This window comes from Protopterus annectens, chromosome 7.part1, assembly GCF_019279795.1.
Source record: "Protopterus annectens isolate FY-2018-M chromosome 7.part1, PAN1.0, whole genome shotgun sequence".
In the NCBI taxonomy this organism is placed as follows: domain Eukaryota; kingdom Metazoa; phylum Chordata; order Ceratodontiformes; family Protopteridae; genus Protopterus; species Protopterus annectens.
The window spans coordinates 159,213,527-159,232,571 of NC_056740.1; the positions used below are offsets into that span (position 1 = coordinate 159,213,527).

A 19,045-nucleotide genomic window follows, 5' to 3' on the forward strand; every position below is an offset into this window, starting at 1 on the left:
TAGAATGACAGCCCAACATAACGCATCTGAGATACTTCAGGTGCAGCTGACATTGGATAATAAACCAATTCAGGTTGTAGCCTGCTATAGGTCCCCAACCATGTTCCAAGACTCTCACTACACGTTCCTAAGCACCCTGGAGAATATTAGAGTTCAACCTGACACTCTCATACTGGGCGACTTCAACTACCCCTCCATTAACTGAGAAAACTACTCATGCACCAATACACTTCTGCAACGTTTCCTGGAATTCATTAATTCCAAAGCCTTGGACCAGCTCATTCTTACCCCCACTAGAGGTAGCAACATCCATGACCTGGTCATTACTAACATGGGCGACCATTGCTCTACACCAGTAGTCAACTCCTCCCTGGTTAGATCCGACCACAAACTAATTACCTTGGAAATGCACATCCCTCCCAGCCCCCCCTGCAAAGGTAACCACCATGAAAACCTTCTCCAAAGCTAACCTTGGGCTCCTAAAACAGAGGTGGCTAACTTCACGGCACCCATGCAAATGGAGAATAGTTGCATGACCATCGAGTCATACACCAGTGCACTGTACGAACACATACACAAATGCATCAATCTTGCCATACCCAATAGAACCAAGATGCTCTCCTCCAAAAAAAGGAAGCCAATCTGGTGGTCCCCTGTCATAAACAAACTCTACAACAGAAGGAGGAAACTGATGCGGAATAAGGTAAAGTCCCAAGACTGGAAAAACTACCTTATTAGCATCAACAAAAAGTTGAGATCCCTCATCAAATCCTCTAAAGCTAGCTATGAAAACAGAATTGCAGCAGATGGTAAAGCCAACCACAAGGCCTTCTATAGTGAGGTAAGGAATCTCCATGGCAAAACCCAGATTTGCTGTGAGCTACTGCACAATGGTACCTCTAATACCGAGCCAACGGATATTGCCAATATACTGTCCAACAGATTCAGTGCCAGCTTTACCCCTCTCTCCCCTCCTAAAGGACCGATAATAATACCAGTAGATTGCCAGGCACCCAGTATTGCTGCTGCACAGGTTAAAACAGCACTGTCCAAGGCCAAGAATACAGCTTCTATGGGACCTGACAATATCCCTGGCTGCGTTCTACATGAACTACAGAGTGAACTGGCACCTCACCTGTGTGCCCTGTTCAGTCACAGCCTCACCTCAGGCTTTGTCCCTACCAAATGGTGCACTGCTACAGTCGTCCCTGTCCACAAAGGAGTGACTACAGACCCTGGGACCTATTGCCCCATTAGCCTGACGAGTCTGATATGCAAAGCTATGGAACGCATCATAGGGAATCTCCAAACTCTGGATCCTACACAGTTTGGTTTTGTGAAGGGTGGCTCATGCCTGTTCAACTTGGTCGACTTCTTTGAGTCAGTCACCAGAGCTGTGGATGAAGGTAAGGTGGGTTCATACAGCCTATCTTGATCTGGCCAAGGCCCTTGATACTATTCTCCACTCAGGAATCATAGAAAAACTCACTAAGCTAGGCATCAACCCCTATATGACTAGGTGGGTTGCAAACTGGCTCACAGATAGAACCCACAGTGTGAAAGCAGCTGCCTCCAAGTTGGACTGCAGACCAGTCACGAGTGGAGTCCCACAGGGTTCGGTCCTGGGTCCTCTCTTGTTTGGTATCTACTTCTCTATAGACCAGGCCAACACGAAGGGACTCTGGCTGACAAAGTTCACAGACGATTGCAAGTTGGGAGCTATTATTAACTTCCCAAGTGATGTTGACATCCTACAGAAAGGCCTCACTGAGACCAACGACTGGTGTCAGAACCATGACCTTAAGCTCAATGCCAAAAATGTCATCATCCCCTTGGGAAAAACCCAGTTCCCTTGAATTACCACATTGATAGTAGTTCACTGAACACAGAAGAAGTTATAAGAGATCTAGGAACACAAGTTGACAGCAACCTCTATTTTGACCACCACATTGCCACTGTGGTCAGAAAGTCCTTCTGTGTGGCACTTCTCATTACTAAGGGTTTTGCATCCAGGAAGAAAGAGGTCATTGTCTCCCTCTACTCTTCCCTCATTAGGCCAATCATCAGGTACAATGTCTCATTTGTCATGTACCTGCAACAACTGGAGAGGCCATAAAAGTACCTCACAAAGAGGATCCTAGGCCTTAAACACTTGTCCTATATGGACAGACTCAAAAAAACTCCAACTATTCTCTGTCTCTTATCGCCTACTTAGAGGCAATCTCTGCTTGACTTACAAAGCGATGTCTGACCCAGCTCTGTTAGAAATGCTACATCTAAAGAAATCCAAACCCCTCCACACCACATGCTCCAAAGACCTCAACCTCATTACCACAATCAACAAAACATTCTGGAGGGACAGGTTCATAAACCAGAGACTGCCCATCCTTTGGAATAGACTTCCCGTACATGTCAAGCAGAGCACCTCACTGGCCCTCTTCAAGAGAAATCTTGATGAGTGGATGCGAAATAGAAAATTCACCTCGGGGATAACGCCAGTGGCTGTACTCGACAGAGGCACTGGGAACTAAGGTCTGGTGGCACGATTCCAGGGTAATCCTATGGGCTATGCTTGTAAAGGCCACAGGGCCATTAGCCTAGTACACACCTATGAACCTATTAAACATCGCTTTGATTTATCTTATTTAGCTCCATAGGATGTACAGGGCAGCTGCGGTGGTGCAGCAGTTAGCTTTGCCACCTCACAGCAAGAGGTTCTCCGGTTCGATCCTCAGCTGGGGTGCCTTCTGTGCGGAGTCTGCATGTCCTCCCTGTGGTCGTGTGGTTTTCCTCTGGGTGCTCCGGTTTCCTCCCACATCTCAAAGACATGGTGTAGGTGGATTGAACACTCTAAATTGGCCCTAGGTGTGAGTGCGTGTGTGTGTGCACTTTCTGTGGAAGGTTGGGCACCGGGCTGGCAACTTGACACTGTAAAACTCCACTGCCAATTATGAGCGGACAGGTGATCCGCTGTGGCGACCCCTAACCGGGAAAAGTCGAAAGAAGAAGAAGAAGTTCCATAGGATTTATCTCTTGGAAGATGGTCCTAGAGGAAGCCAATTAAAACAGAATGTTTCTTTCATTAAGATAGTCTGGCTTTTGTACTAACTCCTGTCTTATACCCATAATCACTTCTACTATAGTGAAGAAACAATAGTAATAGTAAGCATCTGTATTCCATGGCAGAGAAGTGTAAGACACATTCAGTTTGGCCTATGTCAGATATATGGCAGTAGTATAAAGTCAGGCGGTATTATTAAATATGCTTGCGAAAGGCATGTGACGCTACCCTGCATATAAGGTCATAGGTGTTTACAGGGTTAATGACCACAAGGGCCTTTTTAAACCTAACCATGCTTCCTAAACCTCTGACAAGTTCTTCCCTTAATAAGTGTAAGCAGGGGCTTTGGAGATGAAACATTTGCAAGCAGGTGTTTGGAAGATGAAACATTTGCAAGAAACGGCCTGGGAGATGAAACATTTGCAACCAGGGGCTTGGGAGATAAACCCGTTACAGGTTGCCTGTGTCTATTAGAGACATAGGTTTCAAGCCAGGGAAGAATTTCCTATTCCCCATCCAGTTGCCTCAGGTTACACTTAAAATGGTTGTGGAGGAGCTCTGCTTCACGTGGATGGGGTGCCTGTTACGTTGATGGGAAAATTGTCTCCAGAATGTGAACTAATTGAACACAAAGATACACACCAGATGAACACAGACTAGTGCCCCTTCCTAGTACTTAATGCAAGTGCCACATATTTCTTGTGTAAAAGTATTTTATTATTTAGAGAGCTTAGATGGTAGAAGTTCCTGATCATGATTTTTATTGAGCTCAGTTGTGGTTATCTAAGCATGGTCTCTGAAACACACACATCCATACTCTTTAATGGAGTTTTTTTTTTTTGTTTTTGTGCTGTCTGCAAGACTTACCCAGTAGTTCATTTACCTTTGCTGTACTTTTCATTTCTGTGTTAGGGCAGAAGCCAGGCAGTCTCCTGCTCAGGCAAAACTATGATCCATTTATTCCTTTGCTGGAGAGCCTTGTGAGTCTTTTCATTCAAGGGAGAAGCAAGCACTGGATTGTGGGAGAGAACCAATCTGCTGGACGCAATGGGCTACATTCCCTTCCCCTTGAAAATTCTAATCCATTTGGTGACTTACAACAGTAGGACTCCTGCATAGTTTCATCCACATGCTGATCCCTGGTCCCATGAAGAGCTTGCTGTACAGGCACATGATCCCATGACTTCATCTAGATATCACTAAAAGAATAACTGTATCAGTCTTCATTTAATTTGGTTTTCTCTTAGATATGCAAAATATTTCTATATACTACATAAAAATGGATGTGATTCTATGACTTAGTAGGTCATTGACTGTTACAGGTATGATGCCCCATCAATACCATGTCAGTTTCTGGTATTCAGGTATGCACAAGGAATGAGAGAAAGTAAAGACTGCTTTTGTAGCACTGTGCAGTATAGGTAGTGTTTTGCTCACTAGATGCCTATTGGGGGAGGGGCAGTAGAAGAAGCTACAGACTTGAAAATGTGTGTTTTGGTTTCTGTGCACAAGGATTTAGCATCAATGTGGACAATATGTATAAGAAAAAAAATAGTTTTACCTTGATCTTTTTCATTGCAGCAGTTATGGGTGCTTAAGATAAACTACTGTGGGTGATATGAACAGAATAGGATCTGTATTTAAATCAGCATGTTGGCATTGAAGTTTGAGAATTCCTTATATGTGTATCCCAGTAAGAACAAATAAATGAGTCCAAGATAATGCAATGATCACTTTAGTTATAAAATGTAGTCAGAGTTCTGTTTAAATGAATTCCTTATTTTATTTTCAGAAATAGTTTCATAAATTTGCAAACAAAAAAATTCCTTAATTTAGAGTCATCCTTTAGGAAATCTTGTTAAGTTGTTAGGATGTGAGCTGTCAGCAGGAGGCAGCGAGCAAATATGGAGCTTCACTGATTGAAATCTGATTTTTGCATAATAAAAGACTAGAAATATCAGATTCACTGCTACTGAAAAAAATGCAGAATTCCATGTAATTTTTTCCTTTTATCTGCCCACTGACTTTTTAGATAATCACTGCTGTTAGTTCATTAACACATCCCTAAAAAACAGCTGTTTGTTCCGGTCTATAATTTTCAGTAAAATGTTTTTTCTTCCGATCTAGCTGGTGGATCTCAAGGCTGAGCTCTATAGAAAACAGGAAGAGTTCAAGCAAGAAAAACTCCTGAAAGATGCTGGCGTGCATATCAAACCTAAGACAACACAAAAGGTATATGAAAATATTTCTGTATTTTGCTTGATATAACTATCTCTGAATTTGAATGGGCCATCTTTATGTTTAAATAACTAATTAAAAAAAAGTGTGTGCATGTATACGCACACACACACACACACACATATATATATATATATATATATATATATATATATATATATATATGAATTTATATTAAAACATTAAGTGTGTACTGCAGCAGTTGTATCTCATCTGTATGTCAGCATGTTAACTTTTAATTTTAGATTCTTTGATCTCAGAGATGAGGTATTTTCTTTATTTGAAAGGGAAAATGCTGGGTCATCTTCAGATGCATTAGAAGCCTGGCAGTTAGGACTTTTCAGTGTCTGATATTTATATTAAGTGCTTCCTTTGGGAGATGCTAAATGAATACCCGTGGCAGAAAGTAGTGCACTTGTATAATTAATGTAAGAGATTGTCTTGGAGGTAAGGTTTGCTAAAAGCAAGTGCTGTGTAGATGAAGTGTTGTGTTTTAGGAAGTTATCATATTGGTACAAGTTGTGTACTATCAGCTGTAGCAGAGGCATGGCTGCTGTACTGTGATATTGATGATATGGGTTTAGGATGTTATCCTAGTTCAATTGCTGCTTTCCTAGATGCAGTGGAGAATGCTTTGGAGAACAAGTGAGTTAACACCATTCTTTACACTGTGATCTTAAGGTATTTAATTACAGAGTGGGTTAAGTTACAAGGAAGATGGGGTACTTTTACCAGAGGAAAATGATCCCATAATGCGAATATTGACTGCATAAAATGTTTTGGGAATGATAATAACATGTCACAGCAGAAGAAAGGTTGTAAAATTTGACATGGATTTTCTGCTTTGGGCTTAAACTATAGCCCAAACTTAAAAGTTTACGTCTTTGAGACTGATGGGAGTATCAGAACAAGAGTTACATTCCTTTTAGCAGAAATCAGTTCAGCATACATAAAGTCATCTTGTTCTTCTAAAGGCAGCCTTCTACATACACCATGAATGCCAGGAAAATTAGTTGAGTGCTTCACAAGAACCACCTGAAATAACGGTGTCATGGCAACCTTTAAAAAAGTTATGTATTTTCTCTTGAACCTAGTCTCAGTGAGTACTTCCAGATCAAAAAGTGATGGTCATGTCGAGTTTTATTAAGCAGATTTGCTTCGTATAAGTGACCCATTTGTTTATCTTTTTTATGTGATTTGTTGCATATTTATGTTGGATTTCATAGCTAATTTATAGTGAGAGTGAAGCTGTGGCAGTGTGTGCTGTGGATAGTGCAGTTAAACAGACCACAAAATGTTCATTTTTGCTTTAGGAATACTTCCCCCTTTAGCCTCTTTTTAGAGATTTTTAGGATGGCTGTTGGCCTGGGACTGTCTGAGGTTATTCACTTTTGTTTCCTCTTTAAATAGGATCATAGGAATCCTAGGAAGTTACTAGGCTGTTTGCCTTGAGGTCCTTACAAGCCTAGCCAAGAATTTAGCCCATGTTCCGACAAGTCAACATTTGATGCCCCCTGTCCAGCAGGGGCACAGGTGGAATCCCAGTGGTGTATCTTCTGTTCCCCATTCAGTTATCCAGGTTGAGCTTAAAAAGGGATAATGAGGTACACTGCTTGATGTGGAAAGGAAGTCTATTTCACAGAATGGGGAGTCTCTGGGACACAAATCTGGCACACCAACAAGTCCTATTGATGTCACAGACCAGGTTGAGGTCACGCGTATGAGTTACTTGAGTGAAGCTTGACTTGAGGATATGCAGCAGTCCCATCAGGGTTGGGTCTGAGATTGCTTTGTATGCCAGACAGAGGTCACCTCTGAGGAGTCTGTATGAGACGAGGGACAAGGCTTTTAACCCATCTGTGTAGGGTAGATGTTTGAGGCCCTGGATTCTCTTGGTGAGGAACCGCTGTGGTCTCTCCAGCTGCTGCACGTGCTTTGTGAGGTACATGCCGAAAGGGGTGTTGTACTCATAATGGGTCTTACAAGGGAAGAATATATGAATGTTATGACTTCCTTGTCCCTGAGTGAGAAAACCTTCCTAGTGAGGTGGGCCATCTAGAAAGCTTTTTGTACAACAGAGGCAATATGGTGGTCAAAAGTCATCAACCTGAGTGCCCAAGTCCTTCACGACTGATTGTTTGCTTAGGACCTTGTTATTAATGTGATAATTTGTGGGGATGTCACTCTCCCCAAAGGGGATGTTGATGCCTTTTTTGGCATTCAGTTTGAGGCCATGTTTCTGGCACCAGTCATTTGTTTGGGTGAGACCCTCTTGGAGAATGCCCGCATCATTAGGGGAATTGATGACAGCAGTTGTCTGACAACTTGGTCAGCCATAGCCCACTGGTTTTGGCCTGCACCTCAGAAAAGTATATCCCAAACAACAGAGGCCCCAAGACTGATCCCTGGGGTACGCTGCTCATTATGGGTCTACTGCTTGAGGTGGCTTCCCCTGTCTTGACTAGGTGGGTTCTGTCATTGAGCCAGTTTGCTACCCATCTGGTGACATATGGATTGATGCCTAGTTCAGAGAGTTTATGTATTATGCCCAAGTGGGGAATAGTAATGAAGGCTTTGACCAGGTCAAGGTAGGTGGTGTGCACAGTCTTCCCCTTGTCCATGGCTTTAGTGACCTGTCTCAAAGAAGTCGACCATATTTAACAAGCATGACCTCCCCTTGATGAAACCAAACTGTGTGGGATCGAGTGTTTGGATGTTGCCAGTATCCTTGTTAATGAGGTCCATAATAATCCATTCCATGGCCTTGCAGATCAGGCTAGTTAGGCTGATGGGTCTATTATTTCCTGGATCAGTGGATGGTCCACCTTTGTGCAAAATGATGACAGTGACTGTCCTCTACTGGGACAAAGCTTTGCTTGAATAGATTGCCTAATGGCGCTGCAAGTTCCTGCCTGAGTTCATGTAGGATGTAGCCTGGGATGTTATTGCATCCCATGGAGGCTGTATTTTTGCCTTTGAGAGGGCAGTGATGACTTGCTCCCCAGGGATAAGGGGGGGGGCAGGTGCTGGTGATGTCCTGATTTACTGATGGGGGGGGGCAGAGAGGTGAAGTTTTCACTGAATCTGTCTGCCAGCAGGTTGTCTATATCTGTGACATTTGTGTATGTGGTGTCCTTGACCACCAGTTCTGAGAAGATCTGACTACTTCTGTTGAGATTGCGGACATATGTGAAGAAGGCCTTATGATTGTCTTTAGTAGATGTGGCCAGTTTGGACTCTGTTTGCTTTGGAGGATTTCACTAGTGCTCTTATTTGCTTGTTCAGGCTAAGGAGAGATTGCTTCTAATTAGGCACCTGCTTGTTCTTGGTCCTGGACAGCAATTTATTCCTTTTATTATAGAGTTTGTTTATTGCAGATGCCCACCAGACAGGTTGAGTCTTCCTTGAGGAGGAGGACTTTGTCCTGTCGGGTATTCCTGATTGCATTCAGCTGTGTAAATGCTAGTATAGTATTTTGGTGTAAGTTTGGACATTTGTGTCAGTTCCTATGGAGGAGGGGTCTGTGAAGCTGTTTATGCCTTCCCTCAGGAGGTTGTAATCCGCTTTGGAGAAGTTTTTTTTGTTTGACCCTAGCTGGGGGGGGGGGTGACTTTGAAAGTGACTGCTTTGCTGTTGGATGTTGCCAGGGGAGGATGACTCTGTAGGGATGCTGTAGTGGTTACTCATGTTGATTAATACCAAGTCCAAGATATTATCACCTGTTGTGGGGGTGTTGACTAGCTGGTCCAAGGCATTTGCACTGACAAAATCAATTCATTTCTGGGCAATGGTGTTTTGGCATGATTAGTTCTTCCACTCTATGGTTGGATAGTTAAAGTCACCCAGGATCAGGGTAAAGAGTTGAATACTGATATATTTGAAGAAGTCCAGATAGGCGGAGTAGGCATCTTGACTCAAAGGTGGGGGCCTGTAGCTAGCTATGATTTGAATAGGGGTCTTATCAATGGTTAACTGCATCTGGAGTGTCTCCTGTCCATCATACTGTTTGACCTACCTGGAGGTTTGTATGTCTTGAATATATATTGAAACTCCACCCCCTTTTGCTTTGCTGCCCACAGTTTAGGGTCTGAATGTATGATAGGATGAGTAACCTGATATGGCTGGGGTGTTCTCCACAGCTTTGAACCAGGTTTCTGTGACTGCACAAATGTCAGAATCTTCCAGGATTAAGAATGCTTCCAATGAGTGCAGTTTCATGTTTAGACTTCTAGCGTTTAGCAGCATGACCTTTAATTTGTGTTTTGATGAAATTTTCATGTTGGTAGTTTTGACCTCATGGCATTACCTAAAAAAGTCACTATGGAGAAGGCAAGAGGCTTTGCCAGAAGCCTGAAACCCAATGGAGACAGATGCAGGCCATCTCTGGCAAAGGATCGTGGTCTGTCAGTCATGTCTTCCCAGGCTGTCAGGTACTGGATCCTCCTAGAATGACTCCAGAAACTAAGCCAATTGTTAAAATCAGTCATTTTGTGTTTGTATTGAGGCATCATTCTGGGTGATGGTAGGATGCTGCTTAAGGCTAGGGATATACCTGACTGAGACACATATTCAGCAAGCTTGATCATGTCTCTCTTCATATAGTCCAGGGAGGTATGTCTCAATTCATTCACGCCAACATAGACTATGACAGAGTCATAACAGTACCTGTTGTTGAGAGACACAAACTAATGGGCACAGTATTTTTTCATATAAGGGGTGGCATAAGCCACAAAAATTTGGGCTAGGCTTATAAATGCCTTAGGGCAGATAGCCTAGTATAAACCTATGAACCTATGAACCTATGTGTGATATGGTAGGCTCTGGCACCTGACAAACAAGTAACTGTGACTTTCTTCGTATCCAACCTGGTGAGGAGCTTGGAGCCTCAGGAAGTTTGTAAAACTTCCCAGAGGTGATGCACCTCAGCAGAGCCTGGTTCAAAAAAGCCCAAACCAGGCTCTGCTGAATTGTGAGGGATAGCATATTAAGGGGTTCCTATTAGACGACCGAATGCGTCTTGGTCGAAATTAAAACAACAACAGGCAAAATAGCTAAGCGGCTTTTAAGTAAATTCTTTCCCAGTGAAAGAATTTGCTTGGCCGCTTCTGTTACTTTGCCATTTTCGGCACTGTAGTGCGATCTCGGATTTGGTACATTTAAGTAGGGGGGTGTGGGGTGCACAGCCCCCCACTTTATGTATTCTTTCAATTTTTTTTCTTCTTCTTCTCCTTTTTATTTATTTATTTTGGAACAGCGACCCCCCCCCAGAAAAAAAAATCACTGTTCTGAGATTTCGAGATTGCAAGCTTTCATTTACATGGGGTCAATTATTCATCATTTGCTTTTTTAAGCATTTGATGATATAATATAGACCCCATATTAAGCACTTTGCTATTCATATAAATTCAGTTTCCTTTCTGAGATATGGTTATATCATTATCTTGAAGCTTTTCTGTGAACATGTGTACTGTTTCCATGAATTTGTGATGTCCCTCGGCTTTTCCCAGTTCAGGGTTGCCACAGCAGATCACCAGTCCTCAGATTGATTGGCAGAATGTCGCTACGGGGTCGAGTTGCCAGCCTGGCACCCAACCTTCACAGAAGGCACACACACACACACACACACACACACACACACACACACACACACATACACACACACACACACACACCTACCTGCATGTCTTTAAAACTCACTCGACCACAGGGAGGACAAGCAGACTCCGCACAGAAAGAGCTCCAGCTGAGAATCGAACTGGAGAACCTCTTGCTGTGAGGCGTCAATGCTAACTGCTGCATCACCACAGCAGACCTTACAATTTCTCCCTTTTAAGCTCGTATATTTGTTTCATTGTTTGTTATTGTGAAGCTTCAAAAAATGGATAGAAAGATGGAGCTGTTGAGTTCATTTCTTGGCTTGCATTTTTGGTTTTGTCTTTGAAGACAGTAAAAGGTACATTGTTAGACAGAGTAGTGCATTATATGTGTACTGCATTTCAGGGTATCACCTACTGCATTAATCTGTTGAGGTGTGGGCTATTGACGGTCTTCAGCCATTTCACAGTACGGGGAATTTTTTGTGATGTTACCCTAAATATGATTTTGTCCCTCCCCCCATCTTCTTAAGGACCCTGCCCCAATGGCTTCCTAACTCCACTCAGTTGTCTATTCATTCTGTGGGGGCAGGAGCTAGGCATTTCCAGATTAGGTGAGAGTCCAATAATGCATTGGCCCAGCCATTCCCCCCTGAGGGGAGAGTTGAAGTAGGAGGCAGCCTCTTTGGTCCTATGGTGCAGACTACCTCTCTCTCCTTATAAGAGACTCGCTGACTTGTAATAGCTGCCTGGCTAGGGAAGAGACATATATGCTGCCAGGCATCCTGCATCTATCTCAGTGGTCCACATGTGGCACTGACAACAGGAGCTTGCCTGGGCTCTTCTTAGAGTGATCACCTACCTAAGAGTAGCAGGCAATGCCACCTCCCTCCCCCCAGAATGAGTGAGCTGGCACTGATTGCTCAAGCTCACCCTCTTCTTGGCTGATCCCTCAAGCACCTGTATTACTAATTGAGCACTAATCACCTGGCCTTTAGTCAGGTCTTCATCCCTCTACATCACAGGGGTGGATATAAATAGGATTTCTGGTTTTGGACCACTTATTTGAGTTCCTTTCTAATAGTACATTTAAAATTGTGCACTCACCTTAATTCCAGGGAGATGGCAGCCTAATATTTGTATTCCATCCTGACTAGAGTGTTTAAAATATGAGAAAAAATGTTAATCTGGCTGAGGTTCCATGCCTGAAGGATTCACAAGGACTGCAGACAAGGCTGGTTCAGGATACTTCTGCACTCAACAGAATAGTAGTAAACTAGTCAGCCCAAATTAATGGAGAATAGGCAAAGGTGGCTGGGGTACAGGCAGATATCCAGATATCTGAGGAACTGCAGGCAATGTATATAAATAATTCGGGTCTGATAAAATGTAGAGTTCACCAGCTAAAATGGCATATTAACTAAGCAAAGAATTGTGCCTGATGGAATAATCAAATTTTTGTAGGAATTCAAGAGTCTTTCCCTGATGATCATATTGGAGACAACTTTACAGCAGTTGTCCTGTAGAGCATTAGTATCCCCGCCCTTAGATTTAAGCATTGATAGAATTCACTATGTTGGTAGGAGAGATGATAGTGTCAAGAAAGACTGCTGTGCATTACATCACCCCTTGCATATGTGACTGGAGAAGTTTCTCATAGTAAAGAGAATGAAAGTGCTTAATAATTATGTGACAAAATAACTTATTTTAGGTAGGGCAGATAAAGTAACTCATAATGTGCTAACTGTAGGAAGGAAGAAGGTGGGGTGTCATTGGGCATGCTTTTAGTGGGGAAATGTCAGTTTTCATTGGAGGAAATTAAAATCAGTTACACAGCAGTGCAAACTGTGTGTGTGAGACAGAAGAATGGTAGCTAATGGGAGGCTATGAGAAGGGTTCAGGGAAATGTTCTGTACAACATATACACCTGAATAAATATGGTGCAGATGCAGGGCAACTTAATATAGCCACATTGCCATAGAAGTAGGAAGAGTGAAAGCAAGCAGAGATGTGGCAGCAAGCCTAGACAGTCTGGAGAGGCCCAGTTAAGAGAAACAGAGTGCCAGTCAATGAACAGAAGAATCAAGGAAGGTTTGAGGAGGTTGCTTCAAATAGTCCAGGCTGTGGACATTCAATGGGCTATGGGCATAGATTAAGGCAGCTGATACTTGATCTTCATATTTAGTCCACTGGATGGCAGCATAGGTCTTAACCTCTAAAGATGCCAGTGGGGAGCACAGACCCTAGCAGTGTGTGACAATCAAGATGTGGAGCACCCTATTTCTGCACTGCACAAAAGCATACCATTTGGATGGCGCCTGGTTGAAATCGGCTTTCTGCTGTTAGCAGTAAGTTAGTGAATACTGTACAATTGCTAAATTCAGTAAGACACAAGTTTATGATTCCAGTCGTAAACTGTTATTTTATAATCTGCAAAACCACCATAATCACACCATATGTAACTAAATAAGAGACAGCACTTTTGTACAGAATCAAACCTGACATCACATGCTCATACCACTTGCTACATTTACAACATTTTCTAAACTGATCTGCTAAGTATTTCACACAACCAACTCCACGTATGCATGAAGTGCATGAGCAAACAGCATCCTGTCATACTTTAAATGCACACTTATTGTTTGCTGCTGTGGCATTCTTAGCAGCATCTAAAACATTTATGGCAGCTTAAGATCACAACATTCCAACATTTCATTCATTTTAACTGCTAATAAAAAGAGTTCAGTTTCTTTACACTGACATAATTCAGTCTTTACTTTATGTACCATGTTAAAAGCTGTTGCCTTTGAATGTGGCAAGCAAAGTAAAGTCATGCTTAGTTGCCTAAAAAGTGTCCGTTTCCCATCACTGCAGAGGTCCTTTAGAAGGTGTCCCTAGTACTTGGACACCAGAGTGGGACCCTTCTACTGGACCTGTCCAGTTTCCCGTGTCTCCAGTCTGATACTGGTAAACTCATCAATTCATCCTTTAATTGTTCAGCCTCAGCATCATTTTCACAATCACCCAGATGGAAGCCCACATCCCTGACAAGTCCAGAAGATATGTCCATTTTTTTTGCAGGATTAGTAAGGAATGCAGCATCTTTCATTAAATGGTTTTGCATGGGAAACTTGCTAAGCATTTTCTGCAGCACTGTAGCATAAAAAGCTGTAAACTTTTTTTTATAAAAGTTAAATTCTGTAACTGTGCTGACAGTATCCTCCTCATGGCTGTTCATGTACTGTTTGACCTCATAGCCAATACCGCAGCTCACTGTTTGGAAGAATAGAGCTGCTGTCAGTCAACACAGACGCAACACTTTTTGCGGGTCTCCGGAGTCTGCCAGCATATTGCTGCAAGAGTTTATGAATTGTGGCATCCAGTGTCAGTAGCTGACTTTCTCTGCTCTGAAACTGAATGCTGAACTCTGGTAAAGGTTCCAGTGCATGAGAAACATAAAAATCATACGCAATTTGGGACTCAACGGGTGGTTGGAAATTAAGTTAATTTTAACAGACAGTCGCTCTGCAGAAAAAAAAAATATGAATTTAGGACTGGCCACATGTCCAGGATTCTGATAATGACCTTCTCAAGACTCAGCCATTTAGTAGGTGCATTCATAATAATGTTGATGGAGTCTGCCAATTGTCGCAGGCACCCTATGTTAATAATGGTGGGCTTCACCTCTTTTAAATGAGATAGCACAGAATTGTGCTTTCCAATTGCTGAGACAGAATTATGGAAAGAAAAGTCCACAATGTTAGAAACTGGAATGTCAAATTTAGTTGGAGTGGACATTTGCCCAGTTCCTGACACACATTTGTCATATGAAGGAACTATATTACATTTTTGCATCTCTTTTCATGTTGAGGATCACCAAACGTTTATTGTCTCCCATGTCTGTGCTTTGTTCACTGTACACACAGAGTGGCAATTTCTGACAACTGACAATGCAGGCTGCCTTTGTTGCTCCACATGTCATTTTCCTAAGAACATCTTGATCCTCTACACATATCTTCATGAATTCCAGGATGTGTTCTTCTGCTGCAAATGATAAGTTGTGTCTTGCAAGAAGTGGCACAAAACCAACCTATGCCTCAACAATCTTTGTACTTGTTAAAACTCTAAGGTTCAAAGAAGTCTGCCATACTTGTCCCAGCTGCTTGTATGCAATGCTATGTTTTTCACTTTTGTCTTTTCACTGCAGATCATATCGTCCACAGTGATGGATTGTGAAATCAGTGCAGCAGGCCTTGTAGAAAGTATATTTTACTACACGCATAGTCAGAGAAAGACAGTCAAAGGCACTTTTCCGTCTTGTCTGAAAAATTGTGCATCTCCTTCTCTTTGTAGTGCCATCCAGGGCCAGTGCTAGCATTTTGGGGGCCACCAGCAAGTTTCAAGTTGGGGTCCCTACCCAGGAGAATATAAAGTGCAACCACACTGCCATCACAACCCCTTTCCTTTCAAGCTCAACCAGTACCATTTAACAATCACTGTAGTGTTACTACATTCAGACCATTAAGAACTGAAGTGCCAGGGAATAGAACGACTGGTATTTAGTACCAGTGTTACATTATGACAAGCCCCTGTACCACAGCAAGGTAGCCACTCACAGAGGTGCATGCACACACTGGCTGGCATTTAGTAGCAATGTTATTACATTACAACAAGCCTCTGTACTGCATCAAGATAGCCAGTCCCACAGAGGTACACAAAGACACCCACTCTGACTCCCACACACAGGACATAGACACACAAGACAGATAGCTACACAGATTCTTTCACACAATACAAAGACACCCACACAAGCCAATATACTATCACAAGCCAGTCTTGAAAACAGCACTACAGCAAGACTGAACATCAACACCCACATATATTCTCACATACAGGACAGACACCCACACAAGATAAAGACAGCATTATAGGAAGACTGAACAGACATTCACACAGACTCCCTCACACAGTACAGAGACACACAAGACAGACAGCTACACAGACTCTTGCGTATAGGAGCTAGACACCCACACCTGAAGACAGCAAGACTGAACATTAGCATCCACACAAACTTCCACATACAGGACAGACACCCACACAAGATAAAGACAGCATTACAGGAAGATTGAACTGACACATAAACTCCCTCACTCGGGACAGAGAGACACAGGACCAAACCACAACTACAACAAGACTGAACAGAGACCCCCCACAAGATGAAGGCAGCACTACCACAGGACAGAACTGAGGCACCCACACAAACTTCCAGACAAGACAATGGCAGCACTATAACAAGACTGAAATACACAAGCTTTTGATAAACTGACCCCATCAAACAAGACAAAGGCAGCTACTGACATGCAGAGCACACAAGACAGCCATGAGACAGACATAGGAAAGTCTACAGAGACACGCAAGTCACACAGGTGAAGGCCATGGGGATTACTGAGGCTGAGGCAGACAGACTCAACCCAAAGAACAAGGAATACAGTGGAAAGCCATGTGGATTACTGACCCTGAGGTAGACAGACTCAAACCCAAAGAAGCACACGAGGCATACACGGAAAGGCCATGGGGATTACTGAGACTGAGGCAGACTTACTCAAACGAAACAGGTGAAGTCATGGCCATCAGAGTGTCATTTACCTTCATTGTGCAATTAGCTCCTCAGCTTTTCTGATCGCTGCCACTTTTAGTGCCATGAGCAATTTGTTCTTACTCTGCTTCTGTCCTGGCCTCACGACGAGTCCTGCTGCTCCCAACTTTGCCGGCCTCATGATGAGTCCTGCCCGCTCCTAGCTGCCTTTGCCTCAACAAATCCTACTAGTTTCATTCCCCCTTAAACTACTTGGTCCTACCTGCTGGAGAAAGCAAAAATCAGTGACTGCACCTCATATTATACTATCCAGGCAAATGTGCTACGTGAAATTTACTGCCATACAGCATTATAAAAGATTACTGGAAAGGAAATATGAGCACATACCTAGAGTTGTACTGGGATCTGATGACTTTTCTTCTGGACAAGTCTTTAGTGAGGCTGCCGTGTGATAAATCTTGTCCCACTTTATGCTTAACTGAGAGCACAGGAAAGCCTGAAAAGTCTCTCCTGACTTATTGATGAACGCAGGTATGTCTTTATGAGTTTCAGTTTAGAAAAGCTGCGTTCTGCAGTAGCCACTGTAATAGGTGGAGTCAGATAAATGCGCAGTGAAATGTAAGTATTTATGTAGATGCCCTGCAAGTGGTTGCGAATGAGGAAATTTAACACGGTCAGTGATGATGATTCACTCATTCGAGAAAGGCTTTTCAATTTGTGTACAAAGTCAGAGTCACCAATGTCACAGTAGCCGCTTATCCTGCTAGTCATTTGTTCTTTCAGAGTCTTGCACTGTTGGATCAGGGAGTCTTCCACAACTTCACTCAAGGCTTTAATATTTGATAAAAATCCAAAGGCCTTATCAAACTTTAAAAGCTGCTCAAACTGGCCAGTAAATGATACTCTACACATAATTTTACCATTAGATCCTGTACAAGTCTCATCCTCTCCTTCCTTCATAGTCAAAGAAGCGCTTTACTTTCCTCTCCCTCTTTTCCTGAAATGCATTGCCATCATCCAGTTCTGCTATCATGGAGGCTTCACCCATGGCACGTTGAAATCCTGTTTCTTTGTAATTCTTCAGCAAGTCCATAGTTGATGCCAGCAATTTGACACATGCCGAAATATCAACAGATGGTCTCTGCAGAACTTTAATTGCAGGATTTACCTCTGTCAGCACATCGTAACAAACCACTAAACATACAATGAACTGATATGATATAAGTTCCAAGCACAGTCCCTTCACTTGTTTATATGTTGTGGCATCAGTTTACATAAAGCTTCAACTATCTTCTGTCATGCTTCTATGACTCCCTTCAACTGAAATCGTATTGCCTTGACAGAGTCTATCCTGCATTCCCAGCGAGTCTCAGACAGTGGCTTCACAGTGACATTTATGTGTCATTTCAAGATCTGCCATTGGCTCGTTGATACTGAGCAGATTACGTAAATGTTCTGCAAACTTTCAAAGAAAGACACTGCCTATAGTGATGAATGTACTCCATCACTAACTATAAGATTTCAGTTATGGCAAGCACATAAGAAGCCTGTGAATTCATCAGTTTTATGTGGGCCTGCACTCTAGCTCGTTTCCTCTTCATGTTGCTGCATTGTCGTACCCTTGGCCTCGACAGTTGTTAATGTCCAGTTGATGATTTTGCAAAGTCTGAAGAAGTGTTTCTGTAAGTCCTGAGCCACTTGTATCATTCATAGGCATGAATCCCAGAAAGTGTTCCTCAGCTGTGGCTGCAGTCCTTGAAATGTCCACATACAGAACCACTATAGTCATTTGTTCTTGATTGCTGATGTCTGGCATGCAATCAGGAATCACGGAAAAGTATTTAGCACCCTTTACCTTACCTACAGTGCTCCTTAAAGTAGCATGGGCAATCAGCTGGATAATTTCATTCTGTATGCCCTTCCCAAGTTAATGAGCCATTACTTCTTTATTCCTAATATGACACAAATGTTCAGCCATGACGGAATCAAACTGTGACAAAAGCTGCACTTGGCCTAATAAATTGCATCACTCATACCATGAAATGCCATATTTCATTCTGAAAGGTATTGGACAATAGCTGTAATGCGTTCTAACACACCATGCCAGTGAGTTTTCTTTTCAAGCACTGCTTGTCTCCTATCATCCATTGTCTGCCTACTCTTTACTTTATTGTCCAGTTCCGTCCACTTCGGCATGCATGCTACATGCTGTGGTGTTTGGCCATGACTGTGTAAAACTTTGAAAATCTCTGTCCACACTCTGTAACCACCTGACCTGAGAAGATACTTAGAATGTTCAAATAATTTGCATGCAAATCAAAACAGTGCATCTTTTGATACTGAATATGTCAGCCAAGTGCATTTTGCTCTCTCCCCATTAAGCAGCATATGGAAATAGTTCTCCAGCATAAATCTTCTTCTGTTCATTGACTGGGAACTTTGGCAACATCACTTGCACAGGTCCATGCTGAGTGGCAGCTACCCTAAATTCATCCTTTATCAAGTCCTGCCAAGTTCCGCCATCTTCAAATGATACACCTGACACTCCCTGCAAGT

General features: G+C 42.7%; 1 protein-coding gene across 1 annotated transcript in view; it reads left to right on the forward strand.

Annotated features, from left to right (window-relative positions):
* The window catches only part of CCDC174 (coiled-coil domain containing 174), a 1,254,027-nt gene that overhangs the window by 90,245 nt on the left and 1,144,737 nt on the right, over nt 1–19,045 (forward strand). Inside the window, exon 2 of the mRNA XM_044078610.1 lies at nt 5,189–5,293. Coding sequence (XP_043934545.1) covers nt 5,189–5,293 — 105 coding nt within the window. The remainder of the gene's footprint in view (nt 1–5,188; nt 5,294–19,045) is intronic.